The sequence below is a fragment of the Triplophysa rosa genome, linkage group LG10 (assembly GCF_024868665.1).
Source record: "Triplophysa rosa linkage group LG10, Trosa_1v2, whole genome shotgun sequence".
In the NCBI taxonomy this organism is placed as follows: Eukaryota; Metazoa; Chordata; class Actinopteri; order Cypriniformes; family Nemacheilidae; genus Triplophysa; species Triplophysa rosa.
In genome coordinates, this window is record NC_079899.1 from 18,381,981 (window position 1) to 18,404,201 (window position 22,221).

Here is a 22,221-nt window from a genome sequence, read left to right on the forward strand (position 1 = left end):
CGATTTTCAACAGGATCACGGTGAATCGTTACATCCCTAAGCACCACACTGACAAAAGGTTGACATAACCTGTGATCACATGAAAGATGAAAAGTTGACATGAATGACAGCTCAATCAACAAAAACTAGTAGTTGCCGGCCAAACTGCAAATTAAAATTTAACCCCTGGGTAACAGACTACTAAATTAAGTGCTGAGAGATCAGTTTTACCATTAATATGTGGAAAGTAGTGGTTTGATGTGAAGAATCTATTCAGGATCAGCAATGTTTCAATATTTAACCACATTTAAGCCTTGCATATTGATGCGTTTTTTTTTATTTACTTGGCAAATTTCGGACTCTACAGCATTTGGATAGTTCACCCTGAAATTAAAATTCTTTCATAAATTACTCTTCATCATGTCATTTCAAACCTAAACCTATATGATTTTTTTCTGCAGAAGGAAAAAAGAAGATATTTTAAATACACTTGCAACCAAACATTGGCCCCAACTGACTTCCATTATATAGACAAAAAAGCTGAGAAATGTATATTTTTAAATATCATTTTTTATGTTTCACAAAGAAAAGAAAGTCATACAGGTTTTAAACAACATGAGGGTTGTTAAATAATATCATATATTTTAGGGAATGAACTATCCCTTTAGATGTTTGCTTTAAGCAGCTTTATGTTTTATTTGATAGGTGCAAGCAAATCATGACTTTGACCTGGTTTTGAGAAACGTGAAGAGGAAAATCACAATCAATTATTGACAGATAAAGGGTCAAGTGATGTACCGCAACTTACAATTATCAATAATAAACCTCATTGTGTAAAGTATGGACTTTGATATTCATGCATCTATATGCTGCTGTATTAAGTACTGGTTCTATAAGCCTATGCAGAGTTTCTTACCTCGGTCACGGGCAGCTCCAGTTGCACCATGTCTGCAGGCTTGGACACAGGAGCCTGAAGGGCCGTGTCCAGAAGAAGGATCCCATTTAAGTCCTTCCTGCAGCCAACTGCATAATCGTCCACAAACAGCACCTTATCCACTGCTGGGAAGTACTGACACCTCACCCGGCCCCCGGGTTTAGCTATCATATGCCCAAGAGAAAGAAAAAACAATCATTAGTGCTCTGTAGCAATTTTAGTTGGGAACTAATCAATATTTAGATCCCTTTAAAACCAATTGACATGTTAAAGGGATATTTCAGAGGCAAAAACAAAATTTCCCCATGTTTTACTCAACCTCAAAGCATCCTGACTGAATATGACTTTCTACTCTACTTGAAGAATAATGCTGTCGGAGTTATAATACCACGTATAATTTTTCTCGCGGTAGAATCAGGGGCAATTTTTTGAAGCTCCAAAAAGTAAATCCATCGATCAAACCTCTAGATTAATTTTTCTCACTGGTCGCACTGGTGCGACCCGCTTTCTCAATTGGTCATACCAACTTACAATTTGGTCGCACCCTTTTTTATAGTACTCATAAAGACCTTGCATAATGACCTCAGTTGATGAATCATAATGTTAATTTGTCACTCTGTCTTTTAAAATAGTCGGCTATAGACCACTTCATATTTGCGCTTTCCTGCACTAATCACAAGCACGTCATAAATCACATTAAATGTTCAAATAAATATATGGCGGGGCAAAAAAATTTTTAAGCACTCGCACCAATGTGATCCTGTGAAATTTTACCTCGCACGTTATAAAAAAATGGTCGCATTTGTGAGCATTTTGGTCGCAGTCTAGAGCCCTGCTAACGTAAATGTGTTTTATTTTCGTTTATTATTTATTTTTTGCTTGAGGAGTGTGGTGATTATTAGTTTTGTAAGGTCTGTGTTTAATATAAGCAAATGTCATTGTACTTTTTTATTGTTTTGTGTGTTTTCATTAAGAAAGATATTGAACCTACCATTAATACAAGCAATTGACGTTCCCAAATTGCAGCTATTTTAAAACTGAAAGTCAATGCGTCACGCGCAGGGCTGCATCTTTGACCACTCCAAAGCAAACCCCGCAACCCCTGGTGTCACTGGTACAACCGGTGTTTTAACATGTCGATTAACCGGTGGGAAAATTCCATCACCGCAACATCCCTACTTGAGGGTGAGTAAAACGGGGAAATTTTGTTTTGCATCTGAAATATCCCTTTAAACAAGCAGTTCAAAACGAAATGCAGATGAAAAACAAACAGACAACACAATAAGCTCATAAAAAACAAATCATGTTTAAAATTAAGGCTGACCCACGTGTTTAAAACAACTGCAAGTTGACATCATAAATGTATGAAAATAAATAGCTTGTGCTGGGCTACACCCTCGTTTTAACAAATCAGAAATTACGGGAAAAAAACAGAGAAAAAGTGAGAAATGTCAACAGCTATGGGAATGTCAATGTTCTGTTCGCTTTTACTCTGTAAGATAAACCAAGCACATCCTTTAACATGCATGACAGGCAAGAATATGTATGCAAAATAAGACTGAAATATAATGTGTGGTAGGGCTGTGCAATTAATCGAAAATAATTGTAATCGTCAATTTTGGCCTTCAACAATTAAAAAAACAAAATAATCGACGTAAAACGATTATTGTGCCGCATTCCATTTTGCAAGGATCATCTCTTTTCTTGTGGTATAAATCCACAGCGCACCCCCTTCTTTTACAGTTATTCAGCTGTGCTATTTCTTTACATTTATTTTTCAGTTGAATTCACAGCTTAAAAGCCAAGTTTTTTTATATGTTGTTTTAAAACTTAGTGAGTAATCATGTTAAATAATCGTGATCTCAATATTGGCCAAAATAATCATGATTATGATTTTTGTCATGTGTGGACAGGTCAAGATGAAAATCAGCATGACAACAGATATTTTACTTGCTTTTAAAATGTAATAAGCAAGTTGTTAAGGACTCACAGATGTAAATAACTTCTAGTCTGTCTTATAAAACCTGCATCTGCATGCTAAGCGAATACTACCTGCATTTAGTCCATTTAAAATCTTTTTATTCCCTAATGGTGTATGCACAAAATTAATTTACATTTTAAACAGCCATCACACATTTTCAGGGGAGAACATTCCAATACAATCAATAGTGTGCGAATCAACTGTTCGAAGGAGGCATCTCTCTGTGCCAACATCTCCTGCCAAATTGCAATTCCAAACAAATAATATGATCAAAGATATCTGACACCCCAAAAAACTCAACCATCAAAATATTTGTTTTGAATTGTGCTTAAAACACCCCCAACAAACGATTAAGGATATTCAATAAACAATTACTGAATATTATATTAAATATATTGAACATCCTTATATAGGTCAAGGGAAACAGAAAGTTACATAAGCAATTGTTTACATGTTCTCATTAGTACACACTTGACAGGAGACCTTCAAAGAGTCCACTAGAAGTATGTCATTTGGGGCTAAGACTGAGACAATTTATCAGGCTGTATTAAAAGCATAGATTATGACAAATTACATATATAATTTATTGAGTTGCAGACGGTGTTAATAAAATGTTCTTATAAATTGGTGATTTAGTAAGCCTTGGCTGGAATACTTCATAATCCGTTTGTATTACTGAACAGCACTGCTCCAGGCATAACTCTAATGTAACGTACTCATGAAGCTGTTCAAGCATTTAAAACATGAAAAAATATAAAACGCAAAGTCACACTGTGTAGTTTCGTCAGCACCAAAGTTCAATATGTCCTGTTTAACAACAAAACGACACAACTCATCTTAAAACTAATCGAAAACCTAAATGGACGTGTTGTGTGTTACTTTAAAAGTCAGCTGTCATGTGTTAACCTAAACATGAGCGTTTTACTTATCTGTAGCAGGCTAGGCTAACGCTATGCTAACGTTAGCATAATTATCTAAACCTCTGTCAAATGATATTGGACAAAGACGATCAATCAATTGTTCAATAATATATTTAAAACATATCTTAATACTCAGTAATAATCACTGACATGTATTCAAATGTTGTTTGTCACTGTCGTCCAGTAATAAAAACACACACGGCCACATTTAAACAGTGTTAGCTTGTGTTTGCTAATGTTTGAATAAGCTTTAGTGCCGCTTTACTATTAAAATCAGAACAGGTTTTAGTCTTGGTTTCACTTGGCTCATAAACACTTGATGTACTGGTGTTAATGATAACTAAGCACTACATGCATGTATGTATATAAACTGTGTAATAATGAACAAAGTCGCAATTTGAAATGTTTGCACTGTGATCAGGCAGCCCCAGAAGGCCCTAAACAGTGAGGCTCTGAGAGGGAGGTAACGTTATCATATCAACAACAACACTTCATAGTAGTGTTAAGAATCAGTGTTTGTTGAGTTATTTTTGCCTATGCTTAGGTGACCAAGAGTTAGGGACCATTTTCTAACAAATGTGTCTATAACAAATCACTAGTCCATCAAGAGGCCGGGGAGTGAAGGATCAATTCTTATACAATCATGTGTCAGAAAGATCCCCACACTCATCTGTCAAGGGATCTTGGGAATAAGGGTTTATTCTTAAACACTTCGCCATCTGACTGTCCAGAAATTAAATATAGAATCTACTACCACAGTCTCATAATTGGGTGATAATTTTGACACTGAGCCCCAACAGGAGTTTCTCTCACCTCCTCCATCACAGGCGGTAGGAGCAAGAGGTGTCCACACTACTCCTCTATGAGGGCCAGCTCTTGGATCACTTCTACGTTCTGGCTATCTGATACAGTCCGGGCCTTTAAAAATCTCTCAAAACCAGTCGGCAGCAAAACTCACCGTGCAAAGCTGAGGCCTGTAAAATAGCCCCGGAGGTGCCGTCGATGACTTTGATGCTACCCCGGCTGGTGACAGCCAGGATAACGTTAAGGGCCGGGTGATAAGACAGGCTCCGCAGGCCCTCCTCGTCGCAGCGAAGACAGCCGTCCCTCAGTACGACCCAGTCCGGCGAACCTGGCGAGGCCGCCGCCGCCGCCGCCATCTTCCTGCTATCGTCCCTTCCTGCCTACCCTCCTCTTTCAGTAGTTCCTCCGTGGACGCGACTCGACGAGAAAACGTTAAAGCTGAATTCTGATGTACCGCTGCGCTTCCACTGCGGACTGTAAACCTCCTCCCGATACCGCAGGAGCAGCGATTCACCATCAGCGGAGCGGAAACCAGCGGCTCCTTCTGCTCAGACACTCAGCGGGGAAACGGAACTGGCGTAGTTACCATGTCACGGCCCGCCGAGCCTCTAGGGGCGCTGTTCCATGAGCGACAGATAGACAAATGACTAACTCATCCTTGTTTTTTCCCACCAAGCGTTACATAATTTTAACAATGGGAAATATGGTGTAACTAAAAAAATCTAACATTAAGCTATGTCATGTTTTAGCATGATCAAAGTAGTCACCTCGTTCCTTGAACCAGCTTCCTGAGGCCCTAATGCTTTCTGAGACCTTCTAAACAGAGTTGAATTAGTTCACAACTATTCTATGCTCTTATTGGCTTATATTTCTAATTCATAAGTCATACATTTTGTGTATGATTTTTGGGTTTGTGTATAAGTCCACTTTAATACACCACTTTTTGTTCAGATTTTGACGTTTACAAAGACAAAAAAAGTGCATTAACGTTAAAGGTCTTTTCAACAGAAAACTAGTATTGAGCACAAGGTAAATAGGGTACATTTTGATTTTGAATTGCTTTCTGAGAAATACTTTGGAAAAAAATAAATCAACACCCAAAACACTAAAGTGACCTAAACCTTTTAACGGTAGTTTATATAGATGTACAGACATGGTGACCAATGTTTTTATGTACAACGCAAGACCATTCATTTTTATGTGCAGTAAAAATATATGCAAATCTATATGTTATTTAATTTGATAAATCTTTGCTAGAATGTTTTTTTCAAGAAACCCCCAACATTATTTCTTAAAAATAATAACAGCAAATTGTAAAGTTTTCATTGCTGCACTATTTTCCCTAAAGCACTTCAGCACACAACACCCCTGATCTCCTATAACTTTGAAATAATTTTGTTAAGGCATCAGTAACAAAACTTTGATCATGAATGTTGCATTAACCAATTAATCACACAACTTGTATAATTATTTCAACAGTCAACAACCTTAATTAGATTAAACACAATTTACAGGGTGCAAATACAGTGTCAATAGCTTTTAATTTGATTTATGAATCTTATAACAAGTTCCAGACTCAATTATATTACAAGTAACATATTTTTGCAATTTACACATCACCAGGTAGGAAGTTGTTTTAAACTGCATGTTCTACAAATAAAAATGTCTTGCTTTTGGCTACATAAATAAAATACACCACAGCCATATAAAACAAATAAAGGCACCCATTCTTTAAAGACATTTTAATACCAGCTATACTGTCTATATACTCTCTTTTTCTGTTTGGAAAGCATTACAACTTAAAACTGAGAAAATTATGAATTCTGTGAACCGTAAAAAGTTTGCCGTTGGGTCACACTTTAAGAAAAAACCCTATTTACCTTTAGCTAGTTCAATCATAAATGTTTGCAACATTAGGTTTATCTACACATGAGTTGTGTGCAGAGTTACATGACAATCATGATTCTACTACTAAAAATGTGGATCTCTCATTTGCGACATGTTGTCCCGTTGGGCTCTAGAATTCTGTGGCAGAGGGATCTGTGAAAACAGGGCTTCCACAGTAAAAGTTGCAGCTTTTTATTGTGTACAAAATTAATGGAAGCAGTTAAATACACTAATGTCTGTACACCTTTCCCACAGCATACATGACTTGAAACAGGGTAAAAGAACGTAAAAAGAAAAAGCCAACTCCTCTTCGGTCTTCATGGGAAATCCCTGCTGTGTACCTCCTCACAGTCAATGTCACTCAGTCCATGTCCAAGCCCATGTGCCAATCAAAACCTGTGGTCAAATCAGACTCCAGTATACAGCGACAGGAAGTAGATGTACAAAAGGAAGATGGGATATATGAGGAGGGGTTTCTTTGTTTTGAATTCATCACCCACAAGTAAAGAGGCTGCACTGTAAGCAGCCCAGAACACTCCAAAAAGCTAGAAAAGAAAGAAATCAAAGAAACAAACTGTGTTAACCTTATTTTTTTAAGGCAATACAATGTATTTTTATATCACTATTTTCATTTCCATGGTTTTTGTCCTCACTTTAATGAGCGTTGAGACAACTTCAAAACCACCAATGACCAGGAGAAGGGGAGCTATTACAATGAGTGGGAGCAAAGAGTATCCAATCACTCCTAGGACTTGCCCATAAGACACCTATTTACAAACATATTAACATAAATTGAGAAGGAATTCCCTTTGACCCCATTAAAATTGTCCGACACACATCAGGTTATTTATACCTCTCCACCAAGCACTCTTGCAAGAAGGAAAATCGTCAGAGATCCAAATATCCAGATAGTAATAATCCAGGAAACAACCTAAATGGACAATTCAGAACACCTGTTATATATGTAAGGGATAATCCACGGCTAGCCATGCATTAAAGGATTTTAATGCACGACGTGGAGGCGAAGATCCACCCGACGCGAAACGGAGGAGTTAGTTAAAGGAGGAGTTAAATCTTTTATTGATGTTTACAGTGTCATTTTAGATCAAACAGGTGACAATGACGGTTATTTTGTCAGTTAATTTGAAATGTATTCAAACTGACTGGAGCTACCCGTGCGTTAAAGGCTTTTAATGCACACCTTCCAGCCAATCAGAATCCAGTATTCAAACAGACCATGGTATAACTTAATATAAATCATCCAAATATTTGCTGTCGTTTGGCCTAATCACGTCCAGATAAGAAAGTAATTTACTCACCCTGAACTGTCCGTAGATGGAGATCATAGAGAAGAGCAGCACAACAGCCAAGGGACCCCAGAAATCAGGGTTGTCCCTCACTACCTGTCTGTTGAATCCCAGTGAGGGCATGGGCATCAACACACATCTGATTTTGTAGTATATGTCCTTTAGATCAATGTCCAACTCCTCCCTGCACAAACAGTCAAGTGTTTGACATATCACAATGCTTTAATCTGAACTCAACCAACCGAAAAACAAACAACAACAATCAGTGATTTTGAAAGCGAACGTGTCAGCAGCTATCAGAAGCCCTGAGGACCCTAAAAACATACAGGAGCGGTTTAGTGTCCTCAGAGTCATCATCTTCCACCTCCAGCAACCAGCCATAACCCCTCTGTTTAAGAAAAGTGGTGGCATAGGGGTCCCTGGCCGAAGCAGGGCCCATATTCAGGGTGATATCCGGGGCATCAATGGTACCGCTGAGTTCTAAACAGAAAAGTGTATTAGATTAATGTGTTAATTAATAATAATGGTATGTGTTTAATTAATTAATTAATTAATAATGGTATGTGTTTGATTTATTAATAATAATAGTATGTGTTTGATTTATTAAGCGAACCAATGCTTCCCTCTCGAGTCCACAAAACAACAACTACGTCATGATTCTTTATGGGGCTACATTGTCACACCCCTTACTATGTGATGTAGATATTAATGTATGTGTACATACATCAAAAAAACATCATATGCCTACAAGGTAGATAAGATATGTCTGAATGTTTTTGGGCCTTTCGTACCTTCAGCGTCTGTCGATGAAACGAAGGTAAAATCTCCGTTGGTGGGAGAGAACTGCATGATTGACAGCGATCAAAGGTCAGACTTCAATCAGAATCTCACACACATCACCGCCGATCGGACACCTTCACACCATTGCCACGTTTAACGTTTCCTACCGATTTGTTTTCGGACAGGACTGCTGGCTCAAAACAGTCATGGAGGAGGAAGCAGGAAGTGCAGAAAAAACAGACGACACGTCAAATCCTGGAGCAGAGGGGAAGGGGGAGGCTCGCGCTCCACCCAGCGCCTGAAACTGGAACCGACAACACGCCGTGCATGCTTTTAGCAGGATTATCTTTGTCGACTGTTTCATCTTTTAATCTATTTGTAGACAAAATATAACTCTCATCACGCCTGTTGGTTTATAAATATGATTATCATTGTTTATTACAGTGGCAAAATATATATGATAATTTTGTAACTGTGTAGCTTATTCGAAATATCAGTGACAGTGTCTATCATACTTTTTTTAGTAATATCATTGAATTAAATATTTGACTATTTAATTGTCGTTTTTTATTTAATTATTATTATTTGTTTGTTTTATCGATTTTGCTTTTCCTTCACAGTTGATAAATACTGGCTAATTTTAATGCAGCTTTTCTCTGACAAAGTATATAGGATAAAAGAACAATAAATATAACAATAAATAATAAAAAGAAGAAAAAGCAGATAAATGAACGTATGTATGCGAGTCGCGGGATGTGGGCATGCTTTCTCAGCCTCTTCAACAGTTCGGCTCTGTGATTGGCTGTTTATGTCAATCTGACCAATAGGGTTCTTGTGCAGTGACGTAGTGTTTTTGCCGCTAAAGTCGAAGGTTGGGTAAACTAGTCAGATACTAAACAACGAAGGAAAGCTCTTGGTAAGTGATCATTAAACTTATAAATACTTTAAGTTATACGTGACATTATACATTATTAATTGGTTGATTTTGTTATGTGTTTTTTTTTCACCCGTTGCAGTGGCCAAGTTATAAGTGTTGGTGGTATTTGTTTTGCTTCGGAGGGATTTGGCGGTTAAAGTAACACGGAAAGCTGCAATAAAACAGGAGAAATGTATTTACATATCAGTACAATACGCAAAATTGACGTATATACCGTTACATGTTTGTCTTTTACAGTCGTCGTCGTCGTCTAATAAAGAATTAAATGCTTTCTTATGAAGATGTGTTTAAGAGGATCGTGTATGCATATGTGCGTCTGTCCATTCTCCATAAATCCATGTCAATGATCTCAGATGAATAAAGGGTTTTTATTTGAATTGGGTAGGGAAACATAGACTGGACTCCAGCATAAACCGTCATTTGAGAGACATCTGTCCTTCCAGACAGACAATATGGGAATTCAAGGCCTGTTGCAGTTTATCAAAGATGCTGGGGAGCCTATGAATGTGAAAAAGTATCGGGGGCAGACAGTAGCTGTGGACACATACTGCTGGCTCCATAAAGGAGCTTTTTCATGTGCTGAGAAACTTGCAAAAGGGGAACCAACAGATCAGTGAGTTGCCTCAATAAATTGCATGCATTGCATATAGTTGCACACATATTCTGTATGCCAATAATTATGCATTATGCTACGTATCTATGCATAACATTATGATCACTTCCACATTTAGTAGGACATTTTAGAGAAATAGAGCACTATTAAATATTACAAATGAAACAATAGGAATTTTGATGACTAAATAAATAAAAATAAAAAATAAATAAACTTTCTAAACAGTATTGCAGGCTGCTGTTCTTAATTTTGTATTCCTGTGTTTCCCACACAGGTATGTGTCCTACTGTATGAAGTTTGTGGAAATGCTTCTTTCTTTTGGTGTTAAGCCCATCTTAGTGTTTGATGGGCGTAACCTGCCTTCTAAACAAGATGTGGAGAAAGCCAGACGAGAGTAAGAACAGAAATGTATTTCTTAAAAACTTTTGTCAGAGTAATACAATACATTAGTAAATTGCAAAATGGGATTATTTCATGTATGTTGTTGTCACTTCCAGGCATCGACAGGCGAACCTGCAGAAAGGCAAACAGCTGCTACGGGAGGGGAAGGTATCAGAGGCCAGAGACTGTTTTACTCGCTGTGTTAATATCACTCCATCCATGGCACATGATGTCATCAAGGTAAATCCATTGCACGCCCCGTGATACATAAACATGATATCTGTAAAGTAAACATTATTTGTTTTGGAGTTGGTTATTGTGGCAATTTGTGTTTCGGTAACAGAAAATGGTATAATTATGTGGCAATATTCCACTTTTATCATGACTTTTGACATCTTCAGTTATTTGTGGTAACTGATGAGGTTTCTGGCATTTGCATCTTCCAGTATCTCATATGTGTGATTTCCCTGATTTTTAGGCTGCCAGGGCGCGTGGAGTGGACTGTGTTGTTGCACCATATGAAGCTGATGCCCAGTTAGCTTTCATGAACAAATCTGGTATCGCTCAGGCAGTGATCACAGAGGACTCTGACCTGCTTGCATTTGGCTGCAAAAAGGTACACATGCTTCTAAATCAGGACAAAAATATCAAATCAATATGCAAAGATTGATTGGCTGCTTTGTACTGTATAGCTAACCACAAAGATTTAGACCACAATATTTTGTAGCATCATGCTTTGTTTGACAAAACCTCCGAATCCTTGGTGTCATGCTGACCGTGGATGGAAGTACTTGTGTTTTATTGTTTTTTCATTCTGTGCTTGTCAATGTTCAATAAATGTTTAATCTACGGTAAGTATAGGCATTTAGAGTTGCATAATATTTTTTAACATGTTTTGTGCAGGTGATTTTAAAGATGGATAAACAGGGTAATGGCCTGGAGATCGACCAGTGTCATCTCGGCCGTTGCCAGTCGCTAGGCAACATCTTCACAGAGGAGAAGTTTCGTTACATGTGCATCCTTTCTGGCTGTGACTACCTGCCCTCCTTGTATGGCATTGGTCTGGGAAAGGCATGCAAGCTGCTCAGGATAGCCAATAATCCAGATATTTTGAAGGTAGGAATATTTGACTAAAGGGGAAAACGGGAGTACATGTAGACCTACACAACATTAAGCAAATCATAAAGCAAACAGCTAAAAACTTGTGATTGGTTGGTACTATACACACACAAACACACACAACTTCTGGTGGTGATCATGTGACTAAAACTGCAGGTTTTATCAAGTTCATCACGCAACGTTCCCACCGGGCACAGAGCTCTGTGTTTATACTCAGAATACTACCTTATAATTTCAGCCTGATTTCACACCCCAATGCACAAAAGCAGTTGCTTGTCCCATCTGTGTATATGCAAACATTTCAGTGAGGTATTTATGTATCTATAAAAGATAGAGATTTCTAGATGGAATTAAGCTTCTAGATTACCTCAAATGAACTTTTTTTGTAATATGAAACTGCGTAGAGAAGAGAAATCAAGTGTTTGTGCATGTTTAAGGTCTCACTTAATGCTAAACACACAGGTGATAAAGAAGATGGGTCAGTACTTGAAGATGGAGATCACTGTGCCTGATGAGTACATTGAGGGTTTCACCAAAGCCAACAACACATTTCTGTACCAGCTCGTCTTTGACCCCTTGAAGAGGAAGGTGGTTCCGTTGAACCCTTACCCAGATCACATCGACCCCATCACCCTTAGCTATGCAGGAACGTATCCTTTACATCATAAACCAAACAAACAGGATGCTCCTACCTTACAGATTTTGGTCATTGTTAACCATGCATAACCTTGTCATTTGAAGGTTGTTACAAAGCTTTATATTTTATTTAGATTTTGAATTTAAAGGATTCAAGCTGCATACTAACTTAACCAATTGAATGCAGTAATGTAGGAGATGAGAAAGGATTGGAAATGGCTCTTGGAAATATGGACATTAACACGATGCAAAGGATAGACAACTTCAACCCTGATTCACCCCAGGCTTTGGTAACCTGAAAATCTTTTATCTGTATTTCTATGAAGTCTATTTCAAAGTAAAATACATGGGATTTACCCTTCCTCTCTTACCTCCAGCCCACTAAAGCCACTCGCAGTAGTGGTTGGAACACCAGACGTGACAACTGTGGCCAGTTGCAGAAGAGCATTTGGAACAAGAAATATGAACCTGGCGGCATCAAGCCACAGAGTCCCATCAGTCCCAAAAGACCCCCACCTACTCGGGGCAAAGAGAAGATTGTCAGCATACAGAGTCTGAAACTGCCCCAGAGGGAGTCACCGGTGAAAAGACCCCGTGAAGGTAGGCAGTCCTGAACACCCTAATTTATAAGATTGTGTCTAAAAGAGTCAAGTGGGACTATTTTTAGATATTTGGAAAACATTAAAATAGGACACAGGTTAAGAGGACAGTTCACCCAAAAATAAAAATTCTGTCATCATTTACTTACCCTCGAGTTGTTTCGAAATCTGTATAAATTTCTTTGTTCTGATGAACACAGAGAAAGATATTTGGAAGAATGCTTGTAACCAAACAGGAAAGGCAGGAAATATTACAATTGTAGTCAAAAGTGTCCCAGAACTGTTTGCTGTCCTATACATTCTTCAAAATATTTTTTTGTGTGTTCAATAGAACAAAGAAATTTCAAACCAGTTTTTCCTACTATGGTAGTCAATGGTGGCCAAGAACTGTTTGGTTACTGACATTCTTCCAAATATCTTTCTCTGTGTTCATCGGAAGTTTGGAACAACTTGAAGGTTGGTAAATAAACACAGAATTTTCATTTTTGGCTGAACCGTTCCTTTAAGTGATTATCAGAAACATTAGAGAAATACTGTACTGTAAAAATTTACATGTTTTCAACACATGTTAGCATGTATTCCACTGATTTACTAATAAAGTAAAACATCATCATCTCTAAACAATGCAAGCAATGTGACATTGTGAGTTTAATTTTTTGTTTTCCATAAGACTCTAGTCTCTCTGTGGATGACCTGTTAGGGCAGTACTCAGCTGGTGTAAAGAGGCACCGTCCTGAAACTCCACCCACTAGTGACTCACCCATCTCTAAGGAGAAGGGAAGTGTCAACACAGCTGAACTGCACAGGCCTCGAAACCGCTTTGCAACGCTGCTGCAGTGGAGGAACCAATCAGAGGAAGGCACTGGAGAACAGGGCACACGCAGCAGGTACAAGAGCATCATGGGGAAGATACTAATAACAGACACATATTCCATTCGTCTATTGCTCATCTACAGATCTCAGTGTTCCCCCACCCCCAAAATCTCAATTTAACCCCAACTCGCTTATCTGTTCATCTCCATCAGGTTCTTCTGTCGTGGTGAATTAACTGTCGCAGAGACACAAGAAGCCTCAATAAAACAAGATTCAACTCATCCTGCAGAGTCTACAGAGAACTCACAATCTGGTGACAGACTGTCCTTGTGTGAGGACCCAGACACGGAGGAACAACAGGCCAGAGATGATCAAGTCAAAGATGAGCAAGTCAAAGATGAGCTATCCAGCCCCCCTCACTCTGACAGACCTGCCAGCCTGGGTCTGGGGGTCTTTAGCTGGTCAGGAAAAACCGGAGAACTCAATAAAGCTACTTCACATCCACACTCGATCGCCACAGATAGACTTGGCTCAAAATCTACACCTTCAGGGTTGTCCACCCTACAGCAGTTCCAACGAAAGAACAGCAGCTTCTCCTGGAAAGGATCTGGGAAGAGTTCTCTTTCATCTTCTCCTGTAGAGGGCACTAAAGATTCAGAGACGTCCCCTGATTCACCTCCGTCTCAGGACAGTGCCTATTTCTCTCAGTCCAGCATCGCCTCCACTAGTGTGGAGGAAGACATCAATGATAGGGTGAGGAAATGTGCCTAATGTTAATGTTTTATTCATTCATTTTCGGTGTTAATCACTCCTTATTCATTATTTTTAAAAATAGGAATTTTTAATAAAGCAATAGTTCAGCCTGTTCTGTTAGTATCACTTATTTACCCTTCTGTGGTTCAAAACCTACAGGACTTTCTTTCATCTGTGGAACACAAAAGATGATATTTTAAGAAATATCGTTTTGTGTCCATGCAATGGAAGTCAATGGGGGGCAATGTTGTTTGAACATTATTCAAAATATCTTCTTTTGTGTTCTGCAGAAGAGAGAAAGTCATACAGGTTTGGAATGACATGAGAATGAGTAAATGATGAATCAGTTTTCATTTTGGGTGAACTGTCCCTTTAAATTGTGTAGCTTTTGAAAAATGTATACTTGTACTTTTCTGACTGATCAAAAAGATATAACGGGTGAATAAAACACAGACTTACACTGAAGGAAGCAGTATATATAGAGACCAGGAATATCATATAAACTATGCTTTTGGAGGAGGCGGGTTCTTTTGACATGGGCTAGTAAGCAACCACCAAAAACACCCACAACCTAGCAACACGCCCACATTGAGTTCTGCACCTCTTGCATCTCACAGTCACCTCTTCTCTTTGGTTTCATTTTTGTTTATTTTTATTTTCTTTGTAGGAAAAGGAGAGAGATTCAGATTGCTCCAACAGCCGAAGCTGTTCTCCCACAGATAAGTCAAAACCTCCGAATCGAACAAAGGCACGTCTATCTCATTATGATCGTCTCAAAATACCCAAAACCACTGTACCGTGACTTTCCATTTCATGACACCTTGCACGTAGAGGGGAAATGAAATGCTGATATGCCATTTCGATCTGGTTTACTTATATAAATATTTACAAATGTATAAATATTCTCACCCCTCCACCCTCAGTCTGACTTTCTTCACCTGTTCTGTAGGTTTCAGGCTTGTCCCGGAAACAGCCTTGTGGGCAGGGTAAAGGCGTTAAAATTGAGACATCTGCCCCAGCCAGGCACAGCGGTCTGAGAAAGAAACCAAGCGGGAAAAAAAACACAGTCAACAACGAGAACAGCCCAGGCTTGCAAGCCACCATCAGCGGCCTCTGGGGGGCATTCAGTTACAAAAAGTAAGTCTGTGTGTTCAGTACTCGCTTGTGTAAATAAGTAGGGTTGGGAATCGTTTCAATTTTATCGATTCCAATTCCGATTCTGCTTATCGATTTCGATTCTTATCGATTCCCAGTTTCGATTCCACAGTTGAAGTAAAACATTTAGATATCAACCTGTATGGTCATTTAGCATGCTTATTGACTTGTTTGCAAAATATATATATATATTTATGAGCACCGTTTTGAGTATATTTACACATAGAAACGCACCTTTTCTGATTTATTACAATTTGTATTATCATAGTTGAACTACATCATGGTTAAACTGCAGTTACTATAATGCAACTATGGTTAATTTGTGATTCCTGTGCTTTAATGCAAATTCTATAGCTAAACTATGCTTACTACAGTAAAAAATATTGATAATTTTCATAAGGGCTTTTATTGAGATATCAGCAGATCATGCAACGCATGTACTTTTCTGAAAATATGCACACAGGAATTGATAAGAGGAATTCAAATTTTAATCTCAAGTATCCGATTCCTATTCCTTTCGATTCCGATCCGATTCCTAGCCTTTCGATTCCGATTCCAAATTGGAATTGATTTTCGATTCCCAACCCTATAAATAAGTGATTCATCCCTGAAGGTGATAAACCCCACACAGTGTCCATATAAACTACTATTGTTTGGTTGGCAGTACCGTGCGTGGCCAGCTGGGGCAGTGTTTTAACACTATTTACTAAAGATTCAAATAGCTTTGGCATGGTAACATTTATAATGTCAGGGCATAGGAACATAAAATATACATTGACAAAGAGAGTGGACAAATAGGAGTGGTTGCTTGGTTATCTGCACAAGCGAGGTGTAACTAATTGTTTAGGTAAAGGGAGAGAGATTGTTGTAATTTAGAGAAGGGTGGTGTCTGACTGACTCTGAAAGCAAACTCATTCTCATTATGCAATGGGCGAAGGCCAAAGAGCTGAATAATAAGAGTCAATGCAGCGTGAAGGGGTGGGGTCTAATCAACATGTGAATTAAACATGGAAAAAGTCAGTTTAAGGCTGGAGTGAAACTAGGGAAATATGCTGGCTAGTTCTCTCTCTTTGTCATTGTGTAATGCTACCCAAAGCGGAAGTGTTCGATTTGAAGGTACTATAGTACACCCTAAAATGAATATTTTGTCACTCATTCTGACTCATGTTATTTCTAACCTTGGCTGTATGGCTTACTTTTTTAGGTGGAGCACAAAAAAGACATGTTGAAAATGTTGACTCTGCTGTTTTGAGAAACGCTGAAAGCATACGTTGACCAGGCCAAATGCACTGCCACTGACCACAAAAAAATGAAAACAGACCACAGATTAAGCACTTACAGCTATAGTTCACCCCCCAAAAAATCTGCTTGAAACATTTACTGTTAACAGAATGTTTGTAACCAAACAAGATTGGACCCCGTTGATTTTGACTGTGTGGACACAAAACCACTGAGACATTTCTCAAAATTTCTTCTTTTGTGTTCCAGAGAAGAAAGAATCAGACAGGTTTTGACCAACATGAGGGTAAATAAATGATGACAGAATTGTAATTTTTTGGTGAACTATGCCTTGAAATGTGCTAAATGCTATGCAAAAGTGTCATTCATCTTTTCCTCATGTTTTGATTATGAGACACAAGCACCAACAGCGCTGCTGCCCATGGTGTTCCCATTTATTATTTCATTGGTCAGTCTGCTATTTTCATTCTTCAAGATATCATTTTTGTGGTCCACAGAGGGTAAACTATCTACAGTTTTAATATTTATTTTTTGATCCTCCAAGAACAAAATGTGTCATTCTTTGTGATGGCAATATGTTTTTATATGGATGTATAAATTAAATGTGTGTGCATGTGTGTTTAAGGCACAATCCAAAAATAAGCACATCCAGGAAGGGAGAGCCGATGTCACCAGTCAGAGAGAACGTGATGACGGAACCAGCTGAATCGGATAAAGAGATTTTAAACATCAGTGAATGATGCCTTACTTTTTAACCATTCATACTCTGTTAAGAGTAACGCAAGCTTTGAAAGCCTCTCAAACATACTGTGTATGTTCATGTATTTGTACAATAAATCAATAAAAATGTTTTAGTACTAAACATTCTCTTTTGTTTTTGTCAATAATTAAATTTCCCCAAAATTTTACTTGATGCACAGTTAGGAGTTTGATCTTGAAAACAATACTTTCTGTTCAAAAGTCTGGCTCTGGTCTCAGAACACAATTTTAATGTATGTGATTGTTCAGTCAACCAGCTCATACTGAAGTTTTAAATACTGTTGGAATTAGAGTTTAGCTGAATTCCAAATGAATGAGTAGTGTGTGGGTTGAGCAGTATTAAGCTATGTCAGGTATGCGGTGTACAGGTGACAGAATGCCTCTGGATGCTAAACCTCTCTTTGGATTGGTCTTCTCAGTTACGCTCCTTGTTATCGGTTTAGCTTCTCAAAAATGCATGTGCTCATTTTGAGAAACGTGCATTGTTTATTCTTATCAGAAAAAGGTTGGTAATGTTTTCCTTGAATGTGATGAGCACTTTTGTCACGTTCCCCGGATGCTATCAGTGCAACTAATTCACTCGCGTCAGATTGTGTACCCATGTAAAATGCCATCAGCAGAATAAAAAAATATGACATCACCTCCTTATGAGATGGGAACTTGGACATTGAATTTGGAACACTTTCTTTGCAACAGTTTGCATTCTCGTAAGCAGTGTTGGGTAAGTTACTTTCAAAAAGTAATTAATTACTAATTACATATTCAAAAGTGTAATTAGATTACTGTACAAATTACTCTCCAAAAAGTATTTAGTTACTTATTACTAATTACTTTCTATATCCTATATCAACCTTGATTAGTTAAGTGATTCAAGGATTTTATAATTCATTCAAATAAATAATATTAAACTACATAAAGTACTCTTATTAACTGACCAAAGTATTACAAATGTGAGAATTATACATTAAAGCACAGATTTTAAAGTTAGACTCTGAATTTTGATGTCAATTCCACTATTACACACATATATTACGCAAAGTATTTAGTTTAATTACATCAAAAGTAACTAATTAAATTACAGAAAAAATAAGAGTAATCCCTTACTTTCCTTTTTCAAGGGAAAAGTAATTAAATTACAGTAACGACTTAGTAACTAGTTACACCCAACACTGCTCGTAAGAAAAAAGCCTACAATGCAAATAGTCTCAATAAGCAGATGCTCTTATACAAAGCAGCTATTACAATTCCATTGCATAAACCTATAATTAAGTGTCACTATTGATAAACCCATTCGTGAGATTTACCGCTGTCTGTATTTCAAGTGTCCTGGCCTTGTGCAGTTGGTCAAAGTAACGAATACCTGTATGAGAATGTGGAGTTGTGGCATTCCTGCAGTCACTCCGTTCAATCTCTGCCACACCTTAGTTTACAGGGGTACACTTCAGCACCAGCAACAGATGATTAAATGGCCAGGCATGTTACGGGAACGATTGAAACCAAGTGGAATGTTGGATGTGTTCAGAACCATATAGACATAAGCCCTGATTTCCTTTTTGCATGTATAAATCATACAGGGTAAGAAAAAGGTTTGAAAGCTTTCACTGGCATGGTACCCTTTAAAAAGGTCTTGATATGAACCGAAAATCGGTTCATAAAAAAAGTCTTATAATCTAATTTGAAGATATTTCAATCTTGGCCTTACTCAATAAATATTAAATAAATTGATGTTATATTTTGACAGAATGTTACTAAATCACAAAAAAATTTCACAGGCAAGGTTACATTCGGTACAGATATTTATCTATGTATCTTTTGAGGTACTAAAATGCACTTTTGTATTTTTTTCTGTCAGTGTACCAGTATCATTTATACAGACCTTTAAGTCCTTTGTATTATTGTGCCGTGAGTCATATGTCAGTCATGTGTATCAGTTTAGGCAGCTTGGGACTACATCCAAGAATTACAATTACAAGGAATACAGACAAGGCTGTTGCTAAGCAATATAGTTGTATAGTAAAATTGTATACAGTATGTGCAGATTTGCAATGTCTACCTAGTAAGAGTTGTATCTATTCTCTCTTATAATACACATCTTCAAGTAAACATCACTGTAAAAAAGAAAAAAATTAACCAGTCAGTAAAACATTTTGAGTTGGAGAGATCTGTTCTTTTTGCACTGAATAAATGAATAAATGCTTTCCTGTGGCTCAGTGGTTAGAGCAATGCCACTAGCACTAGCAAAGCCAAGGTCATGGGTTCGATCCCAGTGGATTGCACATAGTCAGAAACAAATGTATAATACAATGCAATGCAAGTCACTTTGGATAAAAGCGTCTGCCAAATGCATAAATGTAAATGTTTATTCATCATTGTAGATTCATTATTTTATTTATTGATTTGATGATGTGCATTTATGTATTCACACTAACAGCTGTCCGCTTTAATAATTGTGTTTCTTTAAACAATAGTAGTTTGAAATAACCTGATCAACAGCATTTGAAACATTCAGCAGTCCGTCGGTGGTAGTTTGTGCAATGTGAAAAATGTGTTTTTCACATTTCAAACACATTGCATTTGCTCACCTACATAGTGCTACAGTAAGAGCATCCAACACAAAGATGTTAAGAATGTGTGTTTGACCTGACAAAGTTCATTCACCTGTTTCTCTGTGCGGTGAGTGAATCAACATTCTCTGCACCGCTATGAAGTTCAATGGCAGACTCTTTGGTGGAGAGGTCTTAACATGTTTACCACTGAGGGAACTCCTTTGTTTGTAGGTTACTGTATTTCATTAGAGAGACACAATGAAGCAGGCAAGTTCATACCTGAAGCCCAGACATCCAGACTTAGATGTAACGCAAATAAATAAGTCAAAGATTCAACTCCAAAGTTCTCCCTTAAGGCAAAGGTACTGCTCTTGCCAGAGACATGTAGCAACAAATGCACAAGCTCAACGCCACAGTCAATCTTCATCTGTTAGCCTATGTTATGTACACAAGGTGCTTTTCTCTTTAAACACTTTTTGTCGAGGTTTTGTAATATATCTGTGCTTCATGACAGTGCAGTCAATAGGAGCTTTGCATGCGCAAACAGTGAAAACGAGGCAAATAATCACATGGGGCAATGCTTATTGCATTAAATATACAACCTGGCTCCGGTATTGTGAAGCCATCAATTACTAAAACCGCATTTTGGTCATGTAGTTAACCATTTGTGCAGAACTGTAAACATTTACAACTGCACAGTTGCAAGAACTCTGACAAAAGCGAACAAACTCGCTATTGTGAAGATGTGTGGTGTGTGTTTTGTTTTCAGAAAAGATGTATTGAGTACTTTTGTAAATGAGTATACTTAAGTGCAGAGAGACTATATATTGGGGTGAGCTCAGAATGTTGGTTAAATGTGTGGTGATGTTAGGACGATTTAGGTTTGCATAGTTACTCAACACTTCATGACTTTGTCTTTTTTTCTTATTTGAGTATCATTTTTTTTGCAATAATCAGACGGATCAACACAGTCTCGCAGGAATTTGTGACATTGTCACGAACTGTAATTTATTAATTCGTATTCATGGACACGAATTTCCCCCTTTTTTGGTCACCCAGCACGACTTTCAATCGAATGTATTTTAATACGCGATATCTTACATATGTATAAATATATATCAACGCAATCTGATGGGAATTCATACCTATTTTACAAGTTGGCTCATTCGTGCGAATTCCTACGCTCTCATTCCTGTTTTGTTATGATTTGACTTTGACTAGGGGCGGGGGTTGGGTAGCCATTTATCGTTGCTTTGCGACCTCGTGAAACCCGTGCTTTTTTTTGCTAAATTTGCCTTTGCGGCTATGATTTTAGGGTTTGGGATGGGTTAAGGTGTTGGTTAGCCACCTCCTAATATTAACAACTTTGATATCAAGTTATAAATATAAATACACACGCTGTTTATAAAACGTCGTACGGAGTGACACGAAAAAGTATGTGCTGACGACTTGAAAAAAAAGGGAATTCTTGTCCATGAGCACGAATCAATATTCCAAATTTCGTGCCTATATGCCACGAACCGCCGTGAGTCTAGGTTGGATGGATAAACATTATCAAGCTTACTTGCCAACTTGTCCTTACTTGTCCAAAATTGGACACAAAATGTTGACTTGAAATTTTAAACTGCATCTGTCATGATGACTTCCAGTACCCGGAGGATCAGTTTTTTATCAGTTTTAGCAGTTGATATCCTGCATTAGCATATCTGTCGTGACTGACTAATCAGAATAAAGTATTCCAAAGAGTTATTTAATAATACATTTTAAATGCTAAAATTGTGTTCTGTGTAAATCCTCTGTCAGTCAAACGTCAGAAATGACTGAACTTGACCTTCAGAGTGTTGTATAAATGCTATGCATTACCACATGCAACCTGTGAAAATAATCTAAAATCCAGTGTGATCACACCTGAGATGAAGGCCTGCATTTCTGCACAGATTCTTACATCAGAACTGAATGACTAATAGCATTGCCTTCCAAAACACTTATTACTTAGAAATGAGGATTATACTACAGTTCATAAACTAAAACTGTTACATTAAAACGTATTATAATATGCAGGAAGGACAGCTCATTTCA

At 37.8% G+C, this 22,221-nt stretch overlaps 3 protein-coding genes across 8 annotated transcripts in view; 1 reads left to right on the plus strand and 2 right to left on the minus strand.

Annotated features, from left to right (window-relative positions):
• birc6 (baculoviral IAP repeat containing 6) overlaps window positions 1–5,184 on the minus strand; it is an 89,052-nt gene extending 83,868 nt beyond the window's left edge. For all 6 annotated transcript variants that reach the window (XM_057344843.1, XM_057344840.1, XM_057344839.1 and 3 more), the window contains exons 1-2: window positions 4,773–5,184; window positions 896–1,077 (exon numbers count right to left, since the gene is read on the minus strand). In XM_057344843.1, the coding sequence (XP_057200826.1) occupies window positions 896–1,077; window positions 4,773–4,974 (384 nt within the window). In that variant the 5' untranslated portion in view covers window positions 4,975–5,184. The remainder of the gene's footprint in view (window positions 1–895; window positions 1,078–4,772) is intronic.
• Window positions 5,185–6,142: 958 nt separating this feature from the next.
• Window positions 6,143–8,823, minus strand: yipf4 (Yip1 domain family, member 4). Its single transcript, XM_057343896.1, has 6 exons — window positions 8,604–8,823; window positions 8,139–8,292; window positions 7,825–7,996; window positions 7,359–7,436; window positions 7,159–7,272; window positions 6,143–7,050 (listed from the first exon to the last, which is right to left on the minus strand). Exons 1-6 carry the CDS (start codon window positions 8,659–8,661, stop codon window positions 6,913–6,915), a joined length of 714 nt encoding a protein of 237 aa, XP_057199879.1. The 5' UTR covers window positions 8,662–8,823; the 3' UTR covers window positions 6,143–6,912.
• Window positions 8,824–9,418: 595 nt separating this feature from the next.
• On the plus strand, window positions 9,419–17,662 carry exo1 (exonuclease 1). Its single transcript, XM_057344292.1, has 14 exons — window positions 9,419–9,508; window positions 9,915–10,142; window positions 10,417–10,536; window positions 10,640–10,763; window positions 11,002–11,139; window positions 11,427–11,639; window positions 12,105–12,292; window positions 12,466–12,568; window positions 12,656–12,878; window positions 13,548–13,764; window positions 13,903–14,443; window positions 15,111–15,191; window positions 15,393–15,580; window positions 17,463–17,662. Exons 2-14 carry the CDS (start codon window positions 9,982–9,984, stop codon window positions 17,575–17,577), a joined length of 2,412 nt encoding a protein of 803 aa, XP_057200275.1. The 5' UTR covers window positions 9,419–9,508; window positions 9,915–9,981; the 3' UTR covers window positions 17,578–17,662.
• Window positions 17,663–22,221: the final 4,559 nt, after the last annotated feature.

Excerpts from the sequence above, each read along its gene's own strand:
- yipf4 (XM_057343896.1), bottom strand. The coding sequence starts at position 8,661 with ATGCAGTTCTCTCCCACCAACGGAGATTTTACCTTCGTTTCATCGACA. Across the intron at positions 7,437-7,824 it reads CCATCTACGGACAGTTCAGG|GTTGTTTCCTGGATTATTAC; the intron begins GTGAGTAAATTA and ends TTGTCCATTTAG. Across the intron at positions 7,273-7,358 it reads CAAGAGTGCTTGGTGGAGAG|GTGTCTTATGGGCAAGTCCT; the intron begins GTATAAATAACC and ends GTTTGTAAATAG.
- exo1 (XM_057344292.1), top strand. The coding sequence starts at position 9,982 with ATGGGAATTCAAGGCCTGTTGCAGTTTATCAAAGATGCTGGGGAGCCT. Across the intron at positions 10,764-11,001 it reads TGGCACATGATGTCATCAAG|GCTGCCAGGGCGCGTGGAGT; the intron begins GTAAATCCATTG and ends CCTGATTTTTAG. Across the intron at positions 15,581-17,462 it reads GGGGCATTCAGTTACAAAAA|GCACAATCCAAAAATAAGCA; the intron begins GTAAGTCTGTGT and ends TGTGTGTTTAAG.